Below are 25,081 nucleotides of genomic sequence, written 5' to 3'. Positions count from 1 at the left end.
GGCTGCTCAAAACATTCTTCAGTTATGTTGTTGGGAAAGTGTTTCTTGGAACACAGAAAGGTAAAAGGGGATCTTAACATTCACAAGAAGGCAAGAGTTTTGAAAAGATTGAGTAAAAAGTGTCCCCCCTAGTGATTCTAGTTGTACAAGACTTTGGTAAGGCTACACTTGGAGTACTGTGTACTGTTTTGGTCACCCTACTATAGAAAGGATATTATTAAACTACAAAGTTTAAATTTGCAGGAAAAGTTTACTAGGATGCTACCAGAACTTGATGGTTTGAGTTATAAGGAGAGGCTGAATAGACTGGGACTTTTTTTCTCTGGAGTATAGGAGGCTCAAGCTGATCTTATAGAAGTCTATAAAATAACGAGGGGCATAGATTAGCTAGATAGTCAATATCTTTTCCCAAGGGTAGGGGAGTCTAAAACTAGAGGGCATAGGTTTAAGATGAGAGGGGAGAGACACAAAAGGGTTCAGAGGGTCAGTTTTTTCACACAGAGGGTGGTGAGCGCCTGGAACAAGCTGACAGAGGTAGTAGCAGAGGGGAATACAATTTTGTCTTTTAATAAACGTTTCGACAGTTAAATGGGTAAAATCGGTATAGTGGGATATGGAGCAATTGGGACTAGCTTAGTGGTTAAAAACAAAGGGGCAGTATGGACAAGTTGGGCCAAAAGGCCTGTTTCTATTCTGTAAACCTCTATGGCTGGGTCTGTAACCAGGGGTCTTGAATGAAGGGAGCTGTCGGGGTCTGGGATGTTCTGTCTGAAAATCTGGTGAAATATGATCCCATAAATCAGCAGTGCTGCCTAGGGCGGCATGGTGGCACCATGGTTAGCACTTGCAGCGCCAGGGACCCGGGTTCAAATCCAGCCTTGGGTTTGCACGTTCTCCCTGTGTCTGCATGGGTTTCCTCCCACACACTGGCCATATAGGTTAGGGGGATGAACAGGATAAATATGAGTGGTTGTGGAGATAGGGCAGGAGAGGGCCTGGTAAGATGCTGTTGTTGGAGAGTTGGTGTAAATATGATGGGCTGAATGGCCTCAGTCGGCACTGTAGGAATTCAATAACCTTTCACCCCATCAAGCCCCCCTCAGAATTGTGGAGGTTTAAATGAGATCACCTCTCATTTTCCTAAGCTCCAGAAAAAGTAGAATTATAGAAGGCCATTCAGCCCATCAGTACCAACCACAATCCCACCCAGGCCCTATCCTCATAACTCTCTGTATTTTCTCTAGCTCGTTTCCCCTGACATTAAGGGGTAATTTAGCCTGGCCAATCCACCTAACTTGCACATCTTTGGACTCCTAAATTATGTAGCCTCTTATCATAGGAGAGAGCACCCCCCCCCCCCCCCCCCCCCCCGCATCCCTCTCTCTCTCTCTCTCTCTTCCCCCCCCAACAATCTCATTATGTGCGTGTAATCTAAGCTGACACTCTGGTACAGTACTGAGGGAGTGCTATGTGACTTACATACTTTCAGACAAGATGGTAATCTGCCTGCTGTCTCACATCATTAATCCTTGTGGCACTGTTTCGAAGGGGGGCAGGGGAGTTATTCCCCCTGCGCTGTGGTCAATATTTATCCCTCAACCAACATCACAGAAATAAATATGAGGTAATGCATTTTGGAAGGTCTAATACGGATCGGAAATATACAGTAAATGGCGGAAACCTTAAGAGTATTGATAGGCAAAGAGATCTGGGTGTACAGTATACAGGTCACTGAAAGTGGCAATGCAGGTAGAGAAGGTAGTCAAGAAGGCATACAGCATGCTTGCCTTCATCGATCGCTGGGGCGTTGAGTTTAAAAATTGGCAAGTCATGTTGCAGCTTTATAGAACCTTAGTTAGGCTGCACTTGGAATATAGTGTTCAATTCTGGTTGCCACACTATCAGAAGGATGTGGAGTCTTTGGAGAGGGTACAGAAAAGATTTACCAGAATGTTGCCTGGTATAGAGGGCATTAGCTATGAGGAGAGATTGGATAAACTTGGTTTGTTCTCACTGGAGCGTTGGAGGTTGAGGGGCGACCTGATGGAAGTCAATGAGATTATGAGAGGCATGGACAGAGTGGATAGTGAGAAGCTTTTTCCCAGGGTGGAAGAGTCAATTACTGGGGGGGCACAGGTTTAAGGTGCACGGGGCAAGGTTTAAAGGAGATGTATGAGGCAGATTTTTTAGACAGAGGGTGGTGGGTGCCCAGAACTTGTTGCCAGGAGAAACGGAAGTGAACAGGGTAGTGACTTTTAAGGGCATGTTATACATGAATAGGTTGGGAATAGAGGATTATGGTCCCCAGAAGGGTAGGGGGTTTTAGTTCAGTCGGGCAGCATGGTCAGTACAGGCTTGGAGGGCCAAAAGGCCTGTTCCTGTGCTGCAATTTTCTTTGTTCTTTGTCAGGCAGCACCGACCGGAGAGGAACAGAGTTAACATTTCAGGTCAATGACCTGTTCTGATGAAATGCCATCGACCTGAAACTTTGGGGAGAGTTTTCAGGTCGTGCCAGCCATGGGAAGCTGGGCAGGTGGGGAAATTTAGTTGGCGTGAAGCTAAAAGTCAGTCTTCCCAATGGCAGTGGGAACTTTTATCAGTCACATTCCCGGGACTTTAAAGGTGGGTCAAACTCCCCGATGAGCAATGTTGGGAAGCGCGTCGTACACGCCCATTAAAAGGCCACCTTGCCAACATTAAGTTCCCACGTCAGTGAGAAATGAGAGAGTTCACATTCTCAATCGCATGCCGTTGGCCATGCATCTGGCGACGTCAACTTCTGGCATGATTAATGGTGAGTTGCTGCTGCAGTGCCCTTTTTAGGGAGAAGCTCCAGCAATAACCAAGACCTTCAACACCATCCTGGAAAAAGCAGCCAGCTTGATTGGCACCCCATTCACAAACACTCGCTCCCCCCACCACCAAAGTACAGTAACAACAGTGTGCACCATCTACAAGATGCATTGCAGGGACTCACCAAGGCTCCTTTGACAGCACCTTCTAAACCCTCAACTGCTACCATCTCGGGCAGCAGATACCTGGGAACACCGCACTCTCATCAAGCCTCTCACCATCCTGATTTGGAAAGATATCACTATTCCTTCACTATCACTGGGTCAGGATCCTGGAACTCTCTCCCTAACAGCACTGTGGGTATACCTCTACTACAAGGATTGCAACGGTTCAAGAAAGTGGTTCACCACCACCTTCTCAAGGGCAATTCAGGATGGGCAATAAATGCTGGCCAATATAGTGGAGCCCACATCTCTTTGAAGAATAATAAAACCAAAAGTGCAGTATCTGTTTCACTTTTAGGACACAACGAATTGTGGGATTAGGTTTCAAAGAAACATGGAAGCCCCTTGGAAGAACTTACAGTTACGAAGATAGATTGGATAAAGGCAGGGGCTGTTCTCCTGGGGGAGGAGAAGGTTGAGAGATTTGATCGGGCTTTCAAAAGCATGAGAGATCTGGACAGTGGACTGGGGAGAAACTTGTTCCTGTCTGAAGAAGGGTTGAGAAGCAGAAGGCACTGATTTACGGTCATCTGCAAAAAAGAAATCAACAGCGGCATGAGAAAGGTGTTTACGCTGCGAGTGGTTAGGATCTGGAACGCACAGCCTGAGAGTGTGTTGGAGACAGATTCACACAGCGAGCAGTTAGGATCTGGAATGTGTGGCCAGAGAGTGTGGAGACTGATTCACACAGTGAGCAGTTAGGATCTGGAATGCACAGCGAGGAGGCAGCTGATTCATTTGTGGCTTTCAAAACAAATTTGAATAAATAGTTGAAGAGAGAAAATTGGCGAGACCGCAGGGCAAAGCCTGGTACTGGTACCAGCTGGTTGACTGTGGCAGAGGGCTGACACTGACACATGAGCTGAATGGCCTTCTCCACTGTAACCCAACCTATGATTTGTTTGCAAATAAATCCCAAAGTTGCGGTGTATTCAAAAATGAAAACGTGATAGTACCATCAGGGTAAATGATTTACAAGTGGTGGATCAGTGGAAAAGTAAGTACCTCATGCTGTAGATCGTGTGATCCAATTGCCTCGCTTGTTGCTGATGCTGGAAGATCGCTTTCTTCAATTCATCACTGGTAATGAACTCAACACTTTTACAATAGTTCTCCAAATAGTGGAGAGCAGGTGGCTTCCTCAGTAGTATTTCAGTGTAGTTTCACTTTGTGGGTTATCTATCTCAAACTCCAGGAAAGGATGATAGAGATGTGTGTGTATAATTCTTGCATGCCCAAATGGTTCCTGAGGGTGCATTGGACAGGGCTGAAATGTCCAATGGGAGATGTACAACTGCTCGGCTGTATTCTTACTGGCTGTGCTCGCTCCAAAACAACCAGAAAATCCCACCAGAGGTCAATGGACCTTTGCATGGTTTGCCCCCCTGCCTGCTATGATGCAAGTGGTGGGCAGTACGGGAGAACTCCTCCCCCGTCTCCTTTAACATGTGCTAACCCTTTCCCTACAAAAAAAAATTGGTTGTCACTTTGTAAGATAATCTGCCTTGTCTTTTTGTTCACCCTTTTAACTCACTAACCTCTGTCTTCACACAAATAGGCTGTATTTGCCCCTTTGCCAAATGGTTTAATAAATTTTGTTTCTTCATTGGACACTGGTGAGGTCCCAGAGGATTGGAGGATAGCAAATGTGGTCCCATTATTTAAGAAGGGTAGCAAGGATAACCTGGGTAATTATAGGCCAGGGAGCTTGACATCCATGGTAGGGAAATTGTTGGAGAAGATTCTTAGAGATTTAGAACTGAATAGTCTCGTTAGCGATAGACAACATGGTTTTGTACGAGGGAGATCATGCCTCACAAATTTGGTTGAGTTTTTTGAGGAGGTGACAAAAATGCCTGACGAGGGAAGGGCCGTGGATATCGTCCACGTGGATTTTAATAAAGCATTTGACAAGGTCCCTCGTGGCAGGCTGGTGCAAATGTTAAATCTCAAGGGATCAAAGGTGAACTAGCTAGATGGGTACAGAACTGGCTTGGTCATAGAAGACATAGAATAGAAGTGGGGGGGTCTTCCGATTGGAGGTCTGTGACTGGTGGTGTTCCACAGGACTCTGTATTGGGATCTCTGCGGTTTCTGATATATATAAATGGAAGAAAATGTAGTTGGTCTGATTAGGAAGTTTGCGGTCGACACAAAGATTGCTGGAGTTGCGGATAGTGATGAACATTGTCAGAGAATACAGCAGGATGTAGATAGGCTGGGAATTTGAGTGGAGAAATGGCAGATGAAATTTAATCCAGATAAATGCAAAGTGGATCTTTCCATGGTCTGCCCGCCTGCCTACTATGATGCACATTTTGGTAGATCTAATGCAGGGGGGAGCTATACAACAAATGGCAGAACCATCAGGAGTATAGACACACAGAGGGATCTGGGTGTGCAAGTCCACAGATCCTTAAAGGTGACAACACAGGTGGAAAAGGTGGTGAAGAAGGCATATGGCATGTTTGGCTTTATTGGACAGGGCATAGAGTGTAAAGGCTGACATATGATGTTGTAGTTATATAGAATGTTGATTAGGCCACATTTGGAATACTGCACCCAATTCTGGTCGCCATACTACCAGAAGGACTTGGAGGCTTTGGAGAGAGTACAGAAAAGGTGTATCAGGATGTTGCCTGGTATGGAGAGTCTGAACTATGAGGTGAGATTGAGTAAACTAGGGTGGTTCTCCCTGGAAAGACGGAGGTTGAGGGGCGACCTATTAGAAGTTTATAAAATTATGAAGGGCATAGATAGGGTGAACAGTTGGAAGCTTTTACCCAGGTTGGAAATGACAAACACAAGGGGTCACAAGTTCAAGGTGGGGGGGGGGCAAGGTTCAGTACAGATATGCGGGGGATGTATTTTACACAGAGGGTGGTGGGAGCCTGGAATGTACTACCAAGCAAGGCAGATCATTTAAGGCTTATTTAGGTAACCACATGAACAGACTGGGAATAGAGGGATACAAATGGATGGTCTAGTTAGGAGCACATGATTGGTGCAGGCTTGGAAGGCCAAAGGGCCAGTTCCTGTGCTGTATTGTTCTTTGTTCTTTACCCAACTTTCTTGACTACACAGCAAGTGGTTAGTTTTTTAACTAAGCTATCTAATACCATTGAGTTGTTTATTACTTGGCCTACACCAAAGAGGCAAACTGTTCGGCATGTCTGAGTCTTGGCTTGTCTCTGTGAATGTTTTCCCCTTATCTGCTTCAGTGATGGTGAAGGCAGGAGAAGGGCCTTTTCTGGCTGCAGCACAGAGTCACTGAGTGGGAGTGGAGTCGTCCTCACTCCGCGTCGGATCTCGTGGCGTCAGCGGATCTTCCTCCGTGTCGCCTCACCCATGAACAAATCCTCCGCAGCCATGCAGCAGAAAGGAACGTTGGAAGGTACAGTGTGCCAAGAGTTGTGAGCGTGGGGGTCGGTTTGTAACCTTATCGCCAATCTAAAATGGCCTACGTGGACTAATGAGTGCTAGTCTGACAAAGCAGGAATTCAGGTGGGCTCCACTGTGAGTGGCCAACTTGCTCCGCTAGATTATCACCTTTCGTAATGGATGGAGTACAAAGTAAGCACTTAGTTATCAGGGCGGCACGTGAGGCGAATGGCCTCCTGTGTCGTAACCCATTCTGTTACTTGCTGCCGCCTCATGGCACCAGGTACCCAGCTTCGATTCCCGGCGTGGGCCACTGTCTGTGCGGAGTCTGCAGGTTCTCCCTGTGTCTGCGTGGATTTCCTCCGGGTGCTCCGGATTTCTCCCACAGCCCCAAAGATGTGTTGGTTAGGTGCATTGGCCATGCTAAATTCTCCCTCAGTGTACCTGAACAGGCACCAGACTGTGGCAACTGGAGGATTTTCACATTAACTCCATTGCCATGTTAATGTAAACCTACTTGTGACACTAATAAAATGAACAAATGATTATCTGTGAGTAGCTCTGTGAGAAATGGGATTGAAGGGTAATGGAACAGAACCTGAAAAGGTGGTAGAAGGAAACATAGACCATTTAGACTAACATCCAGTGATGGGAAATTGCTCGAGTCTTAAAAATAAAGACTGGGTGACTGAACATGTTAAAAAATCTTCCAGCTGATCAGAGAGAACCAGCATGAGTTTGTAAAGGCTAGGTTCTTGCCTGATGAACCTGATGGCATTTTTTACAAGAGCAGCACGGTGGCACAGTGGTTAGCACTGTTGCCTCACAGTGCCAGGGACCCGGGTTTGATTCTCAGCTTGGGTCACTGTCTGTGCGGAGTTTGCACAATCTCCCCGTGTCTGCGTGGGTTTCCTCCCACAGTCCAGAGATGTGCGGGTTAGGTGGATTGGCCATTCTAAATTGCCCCTTGGTGTCAGGGGGACTAGCTAGGGTAAATGTATGGGGTTATGGGGATGGGACCTGGTTGGGATTGTGGTCGGTGCAGACTCGATGGGCCAAATGGCCGCCTCCTGCACTGCAGGGATTCTATGATTCTAGATAACTAAATAATGGGCGGGGGAATGTGTATGGATATCGTGGATTTGAACTTTGAGAAGATATTTGATTAAATCTCTCATGAGTGACTCCTCGCTAAACTTGAAGCTCTTGGGGCTGAAGGCAAATTGTTGAAGTGTGGCTGAAAAGTGACTGAACAGAAAGAGACAGAGAATAGGGATGATGGACAGGTCTTCTAAATGGCAGTCTGGGATTAGCGGTGCCCTGCCAAGATCTGTGATGAGTCCTCAACTAAATGCTGTATTTATTAATTATGACTTAGCTCATCGGATAAAAAGTCACATGACCAAATCTGCCAGCGACACAAAGATAGGCGGCATTGTAAGCTACGTAGCTGGAAGCATAAAATTACACCGTGATATTGATAGGATTAAGTGAATGGACAAAACTGTGACAAATGGACCTCAGTGTAAGCAAATTGTAATAAGCCCTCGGAGGCCAATGTCCCTTCACCAAAATCCCTTTATTTACAAGTCTGATAACAGCATACAAAGTGCTTTCAGTTAGCAATCTACACTAGGAGTTCCAGAGGAACTGACACTCCTGGTTAAGTACAAAGCAAGGGGCTCCTGGCCGACCCATCAACTTGGCCCTTAATTGTATTCTAACAGGCCCACCTCAATTGTCTGATTAAAGCCGTAACACCAATGTTATATCAGTCAAAGGACAGGACAGAATACTGTGTAAATTGTGAAAAGCTATGAACGGTGCAAGTCCAAAGAAACTTGGTGTTCAGGTATACAGATCTTTAAAATATCATGAACAGGGACTGAAACTAATCAAAAAGACTTGTGGGTTGTTGACCTTTATCCCTGGAAGAACAGAATACAAGGGGGTTGAAAGTCCTGCTGCTGTTATGCAAAGTTGTGGTGAGACCAGACTTAGTGTTGAGTGAGCATTGCTGGGTACCACATCTTAAGAAGAACAGATTAGCCTTGGAGGAATTAAGAGCAGCACGAAATACTCAGTTACCCCTCGCCCAGCAAGGTGTGGTGTTTGAAGTGAGGATCCTATGTAAGTCGTTGAAATTCATGTCAAATCCCTGATTTTGGTGCTGATTGCATCTGCGAAGATGTAACAGGATACCCTCTGGAGGAGCAGGGTGTCCCTGACAGCGTCCCCTGGGATTCTGTGTTTAACTGCGCAAGTGCAGGCAGCAAATGTCATTATCAGTTACACCAGAGTATTGACAATGAGTGTGGATGGTTTCACCATCATGCCAAAATCTGGGCCAATAGTTTTGCTTGATTATCTTTTCAGGATGAGGGAAGAAAGTGGCACAGCATTGTCCACCATTGAAGTAACTGGGACAGAGACCGTGGCAGGGTGAATTGCACTTGGCACTGCGGGCATATGAGACGGGCACAATAAATGTCCTCTTTGCATTCTCGATTTCTCGTCCTCTCGTCTAGAGATGACCTTGGAGATGGGTCGCTATGTTCTGCTCCTTTCGTGCCAGTTGGTTGGCATAAGTGTGGCGAGGTGGCACAGTGGTTAGCATTGTTGCCTCATAGTACCAGGAACCAGGTTCAGTTCTGGCCTCGGATGACCGTCTTTGTGGAATTTTCACATTGTCCCCGTGTCTGCGTGGGTTTCCCCAAGGTGCCCTGGTCTCTTCCAGTCCAAAGATGTGCGGGTTAGGTTGATTGGTCATGCTAAATTGCCCCTTACTGTCCTAAGATGTGTAGGTTAGAAGAGATTAGCAGGATATATGGGTGAGGTTACGGAGATAGGGCATGGGTGGGATGTTCTGTCGGAGTGTCAGTGCGTACTCGATGGGCTGAATGCACTCCCGAGATTCTATGATAACAAAGTTGGGCTTCCTTTTTCTGCAGATCACCTGGATGCCATTGAGTTGCCACCACTCTCTCCGCTGACCCCAGCTGTGGAGGAAGACCCCTTGGCCTCTCTGTTGATGGCGGATGACATCCCCGTTGGGGAGAAGAAGAAACACTCTTCGGAGGAGCTGCGGATCATGTGGAGAAAGGCCATTTGTCAGCAGATCTTGTTGCTGCGGATGGAGAAGGAAAACCAAAGGCTGGAAGGTTAGAAATCCAAGATATATCCATAAAGATATTAAAATATTTGCCGTGGTTGTATTAATGCATTTGAACTTCAACAATGCATAAAAGTTAAAGTTTATTTATTCATCACAAGTAACACTGCAATGAAGTTACTGTGAAATTTGCCACACTCTGGTGCCTAATCAACGCACCTAACCAACATGTCTTTCAGACTGTGGGAGGAAACCGGAGCACCCGGAGGAAACCCACGCAGACATGGGGAGAATGTGCAAACTCTGCATAGACCTAAGACCAAAATTGAATCCGGGTCCCTGGCGCTGTGAGGCAGCAGTGCTAACCACTGTGCCAAGTGCTACCCAGATTGATCCCTGATTACAATGGTGACTATACTTCACTGATTGTAAAGTGCGTTAAGTGGTTATGACAAGCGCAGTGTGAAGGGCAGTCTTCTTCAACAACTCAGTGCTTCTTTCGCTGCTGCACTGTAATCCGGCCTATCATCCCGATACAACTATCTGGCTTAACCATCTGAGTAACAAATTCTAATTGTTACTCTCCTACCGACACCAGCCAGAAGAACGAGGAGTGAGAGAGAGAGAAAAACAGGGCCAAATGTTGGCCGATCATTGCCCAGGCCACACAGGAAGTCTGGCAAGCTGCAGCTGGCAAGTGTGATGCCCTAACCAGACATAAAGGAAAGCAGGCAGTGCACTGCTGCCTTGTGTTTACCAAGTGGACCTATCGATGCGGGTCTGGTGACTTTGCTCATTGCTGCCATTGCATGAGGTGGCATGGCGGCACAGTGGTTAGCACTGCTGCCCTATAGCGCCAGGGACTGAGGTTCGATTCCCAGTTTGGGTCACTGTCCTTGCAGAGTATGCACATTCTCCCCGTGTCTGCGTGGGGTTTCCTCCAGGTGTTCCAGTTTCTTCCCACAGTCCAAAGTTGTGCAGGATGGGTGGACTGGCCATGATAAATTGCCCCTCAGTGTCAGGGGACTCACTAGGATAAATACATAGGGTTATGAGGATAGGACCTGGGTTTGATTGTGGTTGACACAGACTCGATGGGCCAAATGGCCTCCTTCTGCACTGTAGGGATTCGATGATGCTACATTCTGCAAGACTTGTTTGTGGACTTCAGAATGAAGCAATTCAAGGATGTTTGCTCACCAAAGACACTGTGCTCCGGTTTCCTTCTCCAGTCCAAAGGTACACTGGTAGGTGGATTGGTAACGGTAAATGTGCGGGGTTACGGAGATGGGGCAGAGGAGTGAACCTGGGTAACGTGTTCCATCAGTGAGTTGGTGCAGGCTCACTGGGTCGAATGGCCTCTTCTGCATTTTGGGGATTCTATGATCCTGTCTAAAGAGAGGGAGAGGATGAGATAATCAGGGCGGGAAGTTTACCTCAGTGCACTGGTGGGAAACACATGGGACACTGATTTTACACTCTGCCCAATGGGGGACAATTCTAACCTAACCTGCCCGTCAGAAAACTGATATGGAGATGCCGGTGTTGGACTGCGGTAAACACAGTAAGAAGTCTCACAACACCAGGTTAAAGCCCAACAGGTTTATTTGGTAGCAAAAGCCATTAGCTTTCGGAGCGCTGCTCCTTCGTCAGTTAAGTGGGAGTTCTGTTCACAAACAGAGCATATCTTTATATGCCCTTTTTGTGAACGGAACTCCCACTTACCTGATGAAGGAACAGTGCTCCAAAAGCTAGTGGCTTTTGCTACCAAATAAACCTGTTGGACTTTAACCTGGTGTTGGGAGACTTCTTACTGTGCCAGGAAACTGACAGGGTTGGGTGCAAAACTAGTTTTATGCCCCCTCCACGGATTTTAATTCCCAATGAAATCAATGAGTAACAACGGGCGAGAAGCCGAATCGATGTTCCACCCAATTGCATGTGTTTCCAAGGCAAAGTGTCAGGTTAAAATTGCTCCTGTCTTTTCCTGTTCTGTCTGAATATTGTGCCGATGTACAGTTGCTGAGTTATTAACCGCATGGATTTTCCATTTGCAGCGAGCAGAGACGAGCTTCAGACCAGAAAGGTGAAATTGGACTATGAAGAATTTGTGATTTGCCAAAAAGAAGTCTCCGCAGTTTGGGATAAAATGCTGACCACTCCAGGAAGGGCAAAGGTGAAAGTTGACATGGAGAAGGTTCACACTGCTCTTAGTCAAGGTCAGTGCTTGATTACACAGCTAACTGGGTTTGCCACAGACTCCTAGCCTCCCTTTAGGTGTCAGCATTTAATTAAAGAAGAAGAAAAGAAAATTGACCACACCATTTCATTTCAGAATTTAAGCCTGGGAGGTTTCCAGTACAAATGTATGGACTCGGAGCAGGAGTTGGCCATTCAGTCTCTTGGGGCCTGCACTGCCATTCAGTAAGATCGTGGCTGAGTGTGGCCTCAAGTCCAGATTCCCCCCATCCCCAACAACCTTTGACTCATTAGTCAAGAATCCATCTAGCTCTGTTCAAAAATATTAATTGAGCCTGTCTCCACCGATCTCTGGGGAAGAGAGTTCCAAAGACTCACCAACCTCAGAGAAGAAGTTCCTTCTCAATTCCACCTTAAATGGGAGACCCCTTATTTATAAACCGTGACCCCTAGTTCTCATCACCACCACATGTGGAAACATCTTTTCAGTATCCGCCTTATCAAATCACCACTGGATCTCACATGTTTCAATAAGATTCCTCTCATTCTTATGTTAATTGCAACCTGAAATGCCAACAAGATGGTCCTATCATACATTAAGCTGATCTTTCTCTACACCCTATCTGTAACTGCAACTCTGCACCCTATCCTTTCCTTCTTCCCCATGGACTTCATGAATGGAATATTTGTCTATATTGCCTGCAAGACATAAAACTTTTTCTGTATCCCAGTACCTGTGACAATAATAAATCAAATCAAATCAAAAATAATTGCTTAGAAGGTACAGCACAGAAAAGAGATATGCAATGCAGAAGGTTCATGATCCACACAAGCATTCTTCCATCCTGCTTAATCCAACTCTATCAATGTATCCTGCTGTGGTTCAGTAGACAGCACCCTTGTCTTTGAGTTTGATTTGATTTATTATTGTCACATGTATTAGTTTACAGTGAAAAGTATTGTTTCTTGCCTACTATACAGACAAAGTATTATGCTCATAGAGATGGAAATGAGAGGGTGCAGAATGTAGTGTTACAGTCATAGCTAGGGTGTAGAGAAAGATCAACTTAATGCAAGGCAGGTCCATTCAAAAGTCTGACAGCAGCAGAGAAGAAGCTGTCCTTGAGTCAGTCGGTACGTGATCGCAGACTTTTGTATCTTTTTCTCGATGGAAGAAGGTGGAAGAGAGAATGCCTGGGGTCTGTGGAGTCCTCGGTTATGCTGGCTGCTTTTCTGAAGCAGGGGGAAGTGTAGACAGAGTCAGTGGATGGGAGACTGGTTTGTGTGATGGACTGGGCTTCGTTCACGACTGTTTATACTTTCTTGTGGTCTTGGGCAGAGCAGGAGCCATACCAAGCTGTGATACAACCAGAAAGAATGCTTTCTGTGGTGTATCTGTAAAAGTTGGTGAGAGTTGCAGCTAACATGCCGAATTTCCTTAGTCTTCTGAGAAAGTAGAGGCATTGATGGGCTTTCTTAACTACAGTGTCAGCTTAGGGGAACCAGGATACATTGTTGGTGATCTGGACACCTGAAAACTTGAAGCTCTCGACCGTTTCAACTTCGCTCTCATTGATATAGACACAAGGTTGTGTGTTGAAGTCCCATATTAAAATTATTACTGACACCCTGCACTGAGGGCATGCTATGCTGGCACATGTGCCACCTTTCCGATAAGAAGTCTGCCCTCTCAGGTGGGCATACAAGATGCCATGGTTCCTTATTTCAAAAGCGAATAGAGAATTTAACCCTAGTGTCCTGGCCAATATTTATCAATTATTTAATTTATCAATTAAAATAAGGAATGATGAGCTTTCAATTTGATTTATTATTGTCACATGTATTAACATACAGTGAAAAGCATTGTTTCTTGTGCAATACAAAGCATACCATTCATAGAGAAGGAGAGCAGAGAGTGCAGAATGTAATGTTACAGTCATAGCTAGGGTGTAGAGAAAGATTACTCAATGCAAGGTAGGTTCATTCAAAAGTCTGACAGCAGCAGCGAAGAAGCCATTCTTGAGTCGGTTGATATGTGACCTCTGACTTTTGTATCTTTTTCCTGGCCATTACTGAATTCCTTCTCTGTTGAATCTTGCTGTGCGTAAATTGGCTGCTATATTGGAACAGAAGCTGCACCCCAGACATACTTATCGACATGCAATTGTCACAAAAGATGCTACCTAAATGCAAAATTCTTCCATCAAGGGAAAGAAACTTCATTTATTATTGTTTGCGTTTTGAATAAAATGGTGACAGGAGTTGGAAGGACAAGTGTTGCGATCTGCTTTTAACGAGGGTGCCTTTATGTGACAGGCGTACCAAAAGCTCGGAGAGGAGAGATCTGGCAATTCTTAGCCGAGCAGTACCGCTTGAGACACCGGTTACCAGAGAAGCAGCAACCGGCCGATATCTCATACAAAGAACTTTTGAAACAGCTGACGACTCAGCAGCACGCTATCCTGGTGGACCTTGGTAAGAGCACTTTTTAAGTAACTTTGGTTGCACTAAAGTCAAAAGAACAGTGTCCCTTAACTGTGCATTACTGAGAGCAGTTGGATTTATCAGTTTATCAGAACAACATCTTCCATTTTCTTACACAGCACCTATAGTGTAAGTTAAGTTGTCCCAAGGTGCTTCTCATGGGTTGGAAAATCTCCCCCTATTTCTTTGGGAAAATAACTTAGGCCAAATTAAAAATTTTTTCCTATGTAGTAAGATTTTGTGACCAGCAGATGGTGATGTTGCACACTCTACTCTGGAACAGCTTTAAACAACTGCAGTTGCAAATCTGTCCTTTTAGTTAAGTTCCTCCTCTTGCTTTCATTTGGCTGATCTTGTCTGAGATTCTTATATCTTTCTTCTCCAGTATAATTATTTTGTTTTTCAGTGAGCTTTTGTCTCTCATTTCTATTATTCACAGTGTTGTGCTTTAATTTATTTCTATTGTGAGTGGCACGGTGACACAGTGGCTAACACTGCTGCCTCACATCGCCAGGGACCCAGGTTCAATTCCCGGCTTGGGTCACTGTTGCGGAGTCTGCACATTCTCCCCTTATCTGCGTGGGTTTCCTCCTGCAATCTGACAGACATGCTGGTTAGGTGCGTTGGCCATGCTAAATTCTCCCTCAGTGTACCCAAACAGGTGCCAGAGTGTGGTGACTAGGAGATTTTCACAGTAACTTCATTGCAGTGTGAATGTAAATCTAATTGTGACACTAATAAATAAACTAAAAGCTAATTAAATTTCAGGGTCCTATTTTATTCTTCTGCCTTCCATTTGTCTTCTCTCATCTTCATAGAATCATCGAATCCCTTCAGGGCAGAAGGAGGCCATTCAGCCCATCGACCACAATCCCACCCAGCCCCTATTCCTATAACCCCTCATACTTACTCTGCGAATCCCCCGACACTAGAGCTAATTTAGCACGCACGGCCAATCAACCTAACCCACACATCTTTGGACTGTGGGAGGAAACAGAGCACCTGTAGGAAACCCAGGGAGATACGGGGAGAATGTGCATTCTCCACACAGACAGTGACCCAAGCCGGGAATTGAACCTGTCTCCCTGGTACTGTGAGGTAGCAGTGCTAAACCACTGTGCCACCATGCTGTGGATAAACATAGTGTTAAAGTTTGCAGATGACACAAAGGTTGGTGGATTTGCGGATAGCGATGAGGATCATCAGAGGATACAGAAGGATATAGATCAAAGAACAAACAAAGAACAATACAGCACAGGAACAGGCCCTTCGGCCCTCCAAGCCGGCACAGCTCACGTGCCCAACTAGATCATTCATTTGTATCCCAGGTCTCAGTTGGAAACTTGGGTGAAGAGATGGCTGATGGAGTTTAATCCAGAAAAATGTGAGGTAATGCATTTTGGAAGGTCTAATATAGATAGGAAATATACAGTAAATGGCAGAACCCTTAAGAGTATTGATAGGCAAAGGGATCTGGGTGTACAGGTACACAGGTCACAAAGTGGCAATGCACGTGGAGAAGGTAGTCAAGAAGGCATATGGCATGCTCACCTTCATCAGCCGGGGCACTGAGTTTAGAAATAAGCAAGTCATGTTTCAGCTTTATAGAACCTTAGTTAGGCTGCACTTGGAATATAGTGTTCAATTCTGGTCGCCACACTACCAGAAGGATGTGGAGGCTTTCGAGAGAGTACAGAAAAGATTTACCAGGATATTGCCTGGTATGAAGGGCATTAGCTATGAGGAGAGATTGGAGAAACTTGGTTTGTTCTCATTGGAACAACAGAAGTTGAGGGGCGAACTGATAGAAATCTACAAGAGTATGAGAGGCATGGACAGAGTGGATAGTCAGAAGCTTTTTCCCAGGGTGGAAGAGTCACTTACAAGGGGACACAGGCTTAAGGTGCGAGGGGCAAGGCTTAAACAAGATGTACGAGGCAGACATTTTACAGAGAGTGGTGGGTGCCTGGAATTCATTGCCAGGGGAGGTAGTGGAAGCACATACGATAGTGACTTTTAAGGGGTGTCTTGACAAATAGAAGCATAGGATAGGAATAGAGGGATATGGTCCCCAGAAGGGTAAGGGTTTTTAGTTCAGTCGGGCAGCATGGTCAGTGCAGGCTTGGAGGGCTGAAGGGCCTGTTGCTGTGCTGTAATATTTTTTGTTCTTTGTTCTCTTCATTGTTACCACCTTTTCTTAGAACATAAGAAATAGGAGCAGGAGTAGGCCATCTAGCCCCTCGAGCCTGCCCCGCCATTCAATAAGATCATGGCTGATCTGAAAGTGGATCAGTTCCACTTACCCGCCTGCTCCCCACAACCCTTAATTCCCTTATTGATCAGAAATCTATCTACCTGCGACTTAAGCATATTCAACGAGCTAGCCTCCACCACTTCAACGGGCAGAGAATTCCAGAGATTCACTACCCTCTGAGAGAAGAAGTTCCTCCTCAACTCTGTTCTAAACTGACTCCTCCTTATTTTGAGGCTGTGCCGTCTAGTTCTTGTTTCCTTTCTAAGTGGAAAGAATCTCTCTACCTCTACCCTATCTAGCTCCTTCATTATCTTGTGTGTCTCTATAACAACATCCCTTAGCCTTTTAAACTCCAACGAGTACAGGCCCAATCTACTCAATCTCTCGTCATAAGCTAATCCCCTCATTTCCTGTATCAACCTGGTGAACCTTCTCTGTACTCCCTCCAAGGCCAATATATCCTTTCGCAAATAAGGGGACCAAAATTGCACACAGCACTGTAGTTGCAGCCTCACCAGTACCTTGTACATTTGCAGCAAGACCTCCCTGCTTTTATATTCTATCCCCCTCGCGATAAAGGCCAACATTCCATTCGTCTTCTTGATCACCTGCTGCACCTGCAGACTGAGTTTTTGCGATTCATGCACAAGGACCCCCAGGTCCCTCTGCACAGTAGCATGTTGTAATTTTTCACCATTTCATTTTTCACCATTCTTACGGCTGAACACTCCCAGCACATTTCATCATCAACATGTTATAAAAAATATCCTCGTCTTTATTTCCAAATCCCCCCATCACCTCTCCCCTCCCTCTCTCTGGAATTTCCTGCAGCCCAGGAGATCCACCTTCTCAAAGCCTAGTCTATGCAGCGTCTCTGATTTTAATTGCCCCAGTAAAAAGTCTCACAGCACCAAGTTAAAGTCGAAGAAGTTTATTTGTAACAAACGTCACTAGCTTTCGGAACTGGCTGTTCCTCCGTTAGGTGGGTGTCCCTTGGACTTTAACCTGGTGTTGTGAGAATTCTTACTGTGTTTACCCCAGTCCAACGCCGGCATCCACATCAGGACTTTAATCGCTCCACCATTGGTGTTCCTACCTTCAGTCGCCAGGGCCCCAAGTTCTGGGATTCTCTTTCTAAACCTCACTGTCTTGCTTTCCGCCTCATTTGGCAGCAAGATGAGATTTACAATTGAACTCATTTCTACTGAAAACATCCCAACCAATGGGGTGGATCTGTCTACTTTGTCACTCAAAAGCGACGGGACTAACAGGATAACAACTTTCTCCGCAGGACATCCTGGTGCACAGCCATGGGATCATGAGTACCATACCATTGATATACCATAACACGACTATACCATAACACGACTATACCATAACACGACTATACCATAACACGACTATACCATAACACGACTATACCACAACACGACTATACCATACTGCTGCTATACCCCACTAATATACTATAACTCTGCTACACCGTACTGCTGCTATATCATTCCACTGCTATACCCCAGTGATATACTATAACACTGCTATACCATACCGCTGCTATATCATACTGCTGCTATACCCCACTATTATACCATACTGCTGCTATACTGTACTGCTGCCAAACCCCACTGTTATACCATACTGCTGCTATACTATACTGCTGCTATATCATTTTACTGCTATACCCCACTGATATACTATAACTCTGCTACACCATACTGCTGCTATATCATTCCACTGCTATACCCCACTGATATACCATACTGCTGCTATACCAGACTGCTGCTATATCATACTGCTGTTATACCCTACTGTTATACCATACTGCTGCTATACTGTACAGTTGCTATACCCACTGTTATACCACACTGCTGCTATACCCCACTGTTATACCATACTGCTGCTATACTGTACTGCTGCTATACCCACTGTTATACCATACTGCTGCTATACTGTACTGCTGCTATATCATTTTACTGCTATACCCCACTGATATACTATAACTTTGCTACACCATACTGCTGCTATATCATTCCACTGCTATACCCCACTGATATACTATAACACTGCTATACCATACTGCTGCTATATCATACTGCTGTTATACCCCACTGTTATACCATACTGCTGCTATACTGTACTGTTGCTATACCCACTGTTATACCATACTGCTGCTATACCATACTGCTGCTATACTGTACTGTTGCTATACCCACTGTTATACCATACTGCTGCTATACCATTTCACTGCTATATCCCACTACCGTACCACTGCTATACCATATTGCTGCTATACCATACTGCTATACTGTACTGCTGCTATACCTTACCACATAGGTAGGCGTGGTGGCACAGTGGTTAGCACTGCAGCCTCACAGCACCCAAGCCGATTCCTGGCTTGGGTCACTGTCTGTGTGGAGTCTGCACATTCTCCCCGTGTCTGCGTGGGTTTCCTCTGGGTGCTCTGATTTCCTCCCACAATCCAAAAGAGGTGCTGGTTAGGTGCATTGGCGATGCTAAATTCTCACTCAGTATACCCGAACAGGCACCAAAGTGTGGCGACTAGGAGACTTTCACTGTAATTTCATTGCAGTGTGAAAGTAAGCCTTACTTGTGACTAATAAATAAACTTCATAAAACTTTACAAACACTGCTATGCCTTACCACTGCTGTGGAACTATAATCAACCATGATCTGATTGAAAAATGGAGCATGCCTGAGGGGCTGAGTGGCCTCCCTGATGTTCCAGTGATTCCTTTAACCGCAGCATCTGTGCGGGGGAACGATTCTGTGGCATCAGAGCAGGATATTGTGACCTCCTTCCACCTGTTGTATGAAGCCAGAGGCAGCCGGCCTGTTTCAGAGAGGGTGAATTTTCAGGGGCGGAGGGAATTGACAGTGTTGTAGTGTCCAGTTCCACAAGAAGCACACTCCTAAAGACATCATTCTGCTGCTTTAGCTGAAGAAGGGGCTGCTGCCAGCCTTCTTGGATCTCCCGCTGCCGGTTCGAGTGACACTCTAATCCCTCTCTGATAGAATCCTCTTTGCCTCTTGTGTAACGCTAAAAACCTCACCTAATGCCAGTGATCGATAGTAGCTTCAACTAGCAGCCTGAACTCACTGTCCGTTTACAGCAAGGAGCTGTATATGGGGACTGATTGTTTTCCCAGGACGAGAACGTGAAAATATTAACAGAACGTACAGTAAAAGTCTTGCGACAGGAAAGTAAAATAACCCTGCCTCTTTCTCGTGTTCTTACAGGACGGACATTTCCCACCCATGCGTACTTCTCGGCACAGTTGGGAGCTGGCCAACTCTCGCTGTTTAATCTCCTCAAAGCCTACTCGTTGCTGGACAAGGAAGTGGGCTACTGCCAAGGCATCAGCTTCGTTGCCGGGGTCGTCCTCCTGCACACGAGTGAAGAGCAGGCATTCGAAATGCTGAAGTTCCTGATGTATGACCTGGGCTTCCGCAAGCAGTACAGGCCAGACATGATGTCATTGCAGGTATTGTGAGTTCCTCTGTCTCTAGTAAGCACCCTTTTATTTTTTTTGAATGACGGCGCAATCAAGCTACCTCCGAAACACTTTGCCCTGTAACAATCGTACTTTCCCAGCTCGGGTGCACAATGATCCCTGGAATGAAGAGCTCCTCATATGAGGAACGGTTGAGGACTCTGGGTCTCTGGTTGGAGTTTAGAAGGATAAGTGGAGTGGGGGGGGATCTTATTGAAACTTGCAGGATACTGCGAGGCCTGGATAGAGTGGACGTGGAGAGAATGTTTCCACCAGTAGGGAAAACTAGAACCAGACGGTACAACCTCAGGCTAAAGGGACGATCCTTTAAAACAGAGATGGGAAGGAATTTCTTCAGCCAGAGAGTGGTGAATCTGTGGAACTGTTCACCGCAGAGGGCTGTGGAGGCCAGGTCATTGAGTGTCTTCAAGACAGAAACAGATAGGTTCTTGATTGATAAGGGGATCAGGGGTTGTGGGCAGGAGAATGGGGATGAGAAAAAAAAAGTCAGCCATAGTTGAAAGGCGGAGCAGACTAGATGGGTGAATGGCCTCATTCTGCTCCTATGTCACATGGTCTTATTAACTATGCATTGAGTGAGAGTTTCCAGTCGAAAAATCTATTCCACAGTAACATTTCCTCACATCCTTTTTGGGAGTGCAGGCACGATTTATTTACGTGCTTCAAGTATTGTGTTGTGGCAGTGCACACGTGGTAACTTAGAGATTGGAGTGGGAGACTTTTTGATTACTGTGCAGCCACACTCTTTAGAGGGAGCATTTACCCAGAATTGCCAGAATCATGGAGCGATACAGCACAGAAAAAGGCCCTTCAGCCCAACCGGTCCATGCCGACTGTGGGGCCCATTCATTCCTCAGAATAGGGGGAGACAGCACTGGTATGTTAAACTTCTTTTATTGAGCAGAGTTTTAAAATTAGCATGTTATAGAAAATGAAAAAACTGATTTATTAGAGAGAGAGAGAGAAATGAGTAAGAGCCAGACCTGAAACAGATTTGACCCAAATCTCACACTTAACACAAATGGCTGCGTACAGAATTATAAACTTTTCCATTATCTCATATTGAAATTGCTTGGTATAAACCGTGACTCTAACTTTCATAAACAATTTGCAGCTGTGGCCGTGAGTGCTTTGTTTTGGCTTATGAGAAAGCTGTTTCTGCTATCATTGTACTTTGAAAGAATGCAGTCAATTTTCCAAGCTAATCCCAGCATGCTTGCCGAGTTCAAAATGAGGCCAAGTTAACTTTAGTTACATAGGCAGAAATGTCTTAAAATGAGGTCTTTGCATTAATGAAGCAAACTGTACAAAGGATCCCACGCCGACCATGGTGCCCTCCCAGCTAGTCCCAATTGCCCGCATTTGGCCCATATCCCTCGAATCCTTTCCCATCCATGTACTTATCCAAATGCTTTTTAAATGTTGCTATCGAACTTGCCTCAATCACTTTCTCTGGCAGCTCATTCCATATACGCGCTAGCCTCTGCCTGAAGAAGTTGCCTCTGCAGTCTCTTCTAAATCTTTCCTCTCTCGGGCTGGAAGAGTCAGTTACTAGGAGGCGTAGGTTTAAGGTGCGAGGGGCAAGGTTTAAAGGAGATGCACGAGGCAAGTTTTTTACACAGTGGATGGTGGGTGCCTGGAACTCGCTGCTGGACGAGGTAGTGGAAGCAGATACAATAGTGAGTTTTAAATACATGATTGGATGGGAATAGAGGGATATGGTCCCCAGAAGGGTAGGAGCTTTAGTTCAGTCCGGCATCATGGTCGGTGCAGGCTTGGAGGGCTGAAGGGCCTGTTCCTGTGCTGTAGTTTTCTTTGTTCTATGTTCTTTATTCACCTTAAATCTATGCCCTCTAGTTTTCAATTCCTCCTTCCCTGGGATATAATGCACTGCATGTTCATCCTTATCTATGCCCCAAATCATTAGGCACAGTGATCCTTGCCTTACACATCTACGCATCTACAATTTGAAAATCAATTTTTTTCCAGAGGTGTTTTCAACAATTAAAGTATCAGACAAATGTTATTTTCTAAATTACAGCACAGTTGTATACATGAGGTTTAGTGTAAAGCTGTAATAATATTGCATCCTTCATTAAGTAACTGAAAGGAGCTGACATGTCTACTTGCCAATTTCTTTTTAGTGAAGCTAATTGGAATGTCAAAGCTTCATTCGAAATAAAAGCATGAATGTCTTACCTTTTGGAAGCCACTTGAGGTTGGCCTTCTGTCCCTAACACAATCACAGAATGGCCACAGTTGAGTGTCTGTGCTGCCTCTGTGAATGAGCACCCCGCTGAGTGTCGGTCCCCTGCCTTCTCCCCCTGATCCTCCCACATTCTTCCTCTTCAGATCACAGCCTAATTCCCTTTTGAATGCTTCAATTGAACCTGCCTCCACCTCACTCTCAGGCAGCCCATTCCCAGCCTAACTGTGTCTATATACTTTCCCTCGTGCTGCCATTGCTTCTTTTACCAATCACTTCAAATCCGTGCCCTCTCGCCATTGATCCATCTTCATTTATCCCTGCCGACTGTGCCCAGCCCCCTCGTGATGATTAATATTCTATTAAATGCACCCTTAGCCTTCTGGTGGGCAGCACAGTGGGGGGGTTAGCACTGCTGCCCCACAGTGCCAGGGACCTGGGTTCAATTCCAGCCTCGGGTCACTGTCTGTGTGGAGTTTGCACATTCTCCCCGTGTTCTCTCCGGGTTTCCTTTGGATGCTCCAATTTCCTCCCGCAGTCCAAAGATGTGCGGATTAGGTTGATTGGCCATGCCACATTGCCCCTTAGTGTCAGAAGTTGCATGGAGTTATGGGGATAGGGCCCAGGTGGGATTGTGGTTGGTGCACTCATTGGGCCAAATGGCCTCCTTCTGCACTGCAGGGATTCTGTGATTGATTCTGTTCTCCAAGGGAAAAAAGTCCCAACTCCTCCAATTTGTCGACATAACTATAGCTTTTTGCCGTTGATTAAGAAAGTTCCTAGAGGGATATTTTGCAGGCAGTGGCATTCTGCCTCATGGGAGCCCTGGGAAAACTGTGCTGCAGGCAGGAATGGCTGGGATCCAGCAAAGGATTTGTTTTCCCAGGATCAGAATCAGCTGCAAGGTCTTGTCGCGGGTTGTGGTTTCCGTTGTCTAGATTGGAACTGCACAGGAGGGCTTCCCAATGTAACATTACATTGCAGCCTCACAAGGAGTGATCTCTTCGATGCTCAGAGACTAATGCCCCTGGCTAGAGAGCGTAGTCCCAGGAGAAGAATTACACGGGATGCATACAAAATAGGAGCAGCATGTAGGGGAGGTCAGGCATGACTTTCCCCAAAGAAATAACTGTCAAACAGTCAAAGAAATAATATATTAAATAAATATTCCCCAAAGTGCCCCGTGGGCGGGGAAATGGCAAACTTAGTGAAATGAATTTACATCACTCTGTGCATTACAAGGGAGGGAGGGGACCTAACACCGCTGGAGAGGCTGGCATCGGACTGCTCAGGGGGTCATTGGGCATGCGTCAATTTACCCATCCCTCCACCGATCACCAGCCTGCTAATCACCGCCACCCCCCCCACCGACCCTCTCCCGGACATCGCCGGCTCCAACCCCACTACCCACCCCCCCCCCCCCCCATCCCCCTGCCACCTCCCCCCCCCCGACATCCCCATTAACTTATGGGAGACCCTGGCGTGCGTGACCAGCCAGTTGGAGAAGGTCTATTTGGGAAGGTACTGAACACATCGAGAGACTTGGTCGGGAACGTGCAAAAACAAAGTATGAGGCGCTGAAGGGAACACACCACCCCCGCCGCCCAAACAACCCATCCGCGAGATCCTCTCTGATCACCACCTGCACCAGAGTCTGCAGGTCACACCAGCCACCTCGGAACTCACCGGTCTGGAGTGGAACAAAGTCATTTTTTTAATTTATTAGTGTCACAAGACTTAGATTAATACTGCAGTGAAAATCCCTAGTTACCATGACAGAAAAGGACCATGGAATCCCTACAGTGCAGAAGGAGGCCATTCAGTCCATTGAGTCTGCACTGACCACAATCCCACTCAGGCCCTATCCCCATAACCCCATGCATTTACCCTAGCTAGTCCCCCTGACACTAAGGGGCAATTTTGCCAATTCACCTGATCTGCACATCTTTGGACTGTGGCGCGAACTGGAGAACCTGGAGGAAACCCACACAAACCCAGGGAAAATGTACACGCTCCACACAGACAGTGACCCAAGCCGGGAATTGAACCTGGGTCCTTGGTGCTGTGAGGCGGCAGTGCTAACCACTATGCCACCCACAATCCCAAGGGACTCTCTGAGAAGAAAGAAACTACTGGAGCAAGCCTTGGCAACGGGCAGTAATGAGGGAAGCTTTGATCCACAGGAATTTTGGAATAACGATTTTTAAGAATTTATTAGTCACAAGTAGGCTTACGTTAACACTGCAGTGAAGTTACTGTGAAAATCCCCGCCTGCTCAGATACACTGAGGGAGAATTCAGCGTGGCCAATGCACCTAACCAGCACGTCCGGTTAGGGAGGAAACTGGAGCACCCGCAGGAAACCCACGCAGACACGGAGGGAACATGCAGATTCTGCACAGACGGTGACCCCGTCTATGGAATTGAACCCGGGTCCCTGGTGCTGTGAGGCAACAGTGCTAACCCACTGTGCCCCATAATATTTAAAACGGCAAAAGCAGTGCGTTTGAAATTGCAGGGACTCAGTTACCTCTGGACAATCCCCAAGATCACAGTTTCCTTTGGACGCTCTTCAGATTTCTTTCCTCTCTCTTGCGAAGCTCAGCCAAGGGGAAAAGCAGCATGAGATGAATTATGGAACTGGTAATGCGAGCACAGCCTTGTGCATGTCGCATGACTCAGTGACACCCAGGCAGCCTCACGCGGCTATCAGCAGCAGTACATAATGAGGCTGTCAGGAGCAGAGTGAGTGTGCCCACTGTGTCTCGGCAGATTATAAATGAGCGAGATAATAAAGGGAGGGCATCCATTATTCAGAGTAACCCACATTGTGAACTTGGCAGCCCGGTGAAATCAATTGCGTCTCTGTTGTCTGCAGCAGAAGGCGATGCACAGG

General features: G+C 46.1%; 1 protein-coding gene across 3 annotated transcripts in view; it reads left to right on the top strand.

The window, feature by feature from the left end:
- Positions 1–25,081, top strand: part of tbc1d4 (TBC1 domain family, member 4) — a 252,066-nt gene that overhangs the window by 209,079 nt on the left and 17,906 nt on the right. For all 3 annotated transcript variants that reach the window (XM_080198110.1, XM_080198111.1, XM_080198112.1), the window contains 5 exons: positions 6,239–6,411; positions 9,350–9,559; positions 11,568–11,729; positions 14,026–14,184; positions 19,706–19,950. In XM_080198110.1, coding sequence (XP_080054236.1) covers positions 6,239–6,411; positions 9,350–9,559; positions 11,568–11,729; positions 14,026–14,184; positions 19,706–19,950 — 949 coding nt within the window. The remainder of the gene's footprint in view (positions 1–6,238; positions 6,412–9,349; positions 9,560–11,567; positions 11,730–14,025; positions 14,185–19,705; positions 19,951–25,081) is intronic.

Source organism: Carcharhinus amblyrhynchos, chromosome 10, assembly GCF_965287045.1.
Source record: "Carcharhinus amblyrhynchos chromosome 10, sCarAmb.v2.hapA, whole genome shotgun sequence".
Taxonomy (NCBI): Eukaryota; Metazoa; Chordata; class Chondrichthyes; order Carcharhiniformes; family Carcharhinidae; genus Carcharhinus; species Carcharhinus amblyrhynchos.
This window is presented reverse-complemented; position numbering and strand designations above follow the sequence as displayed.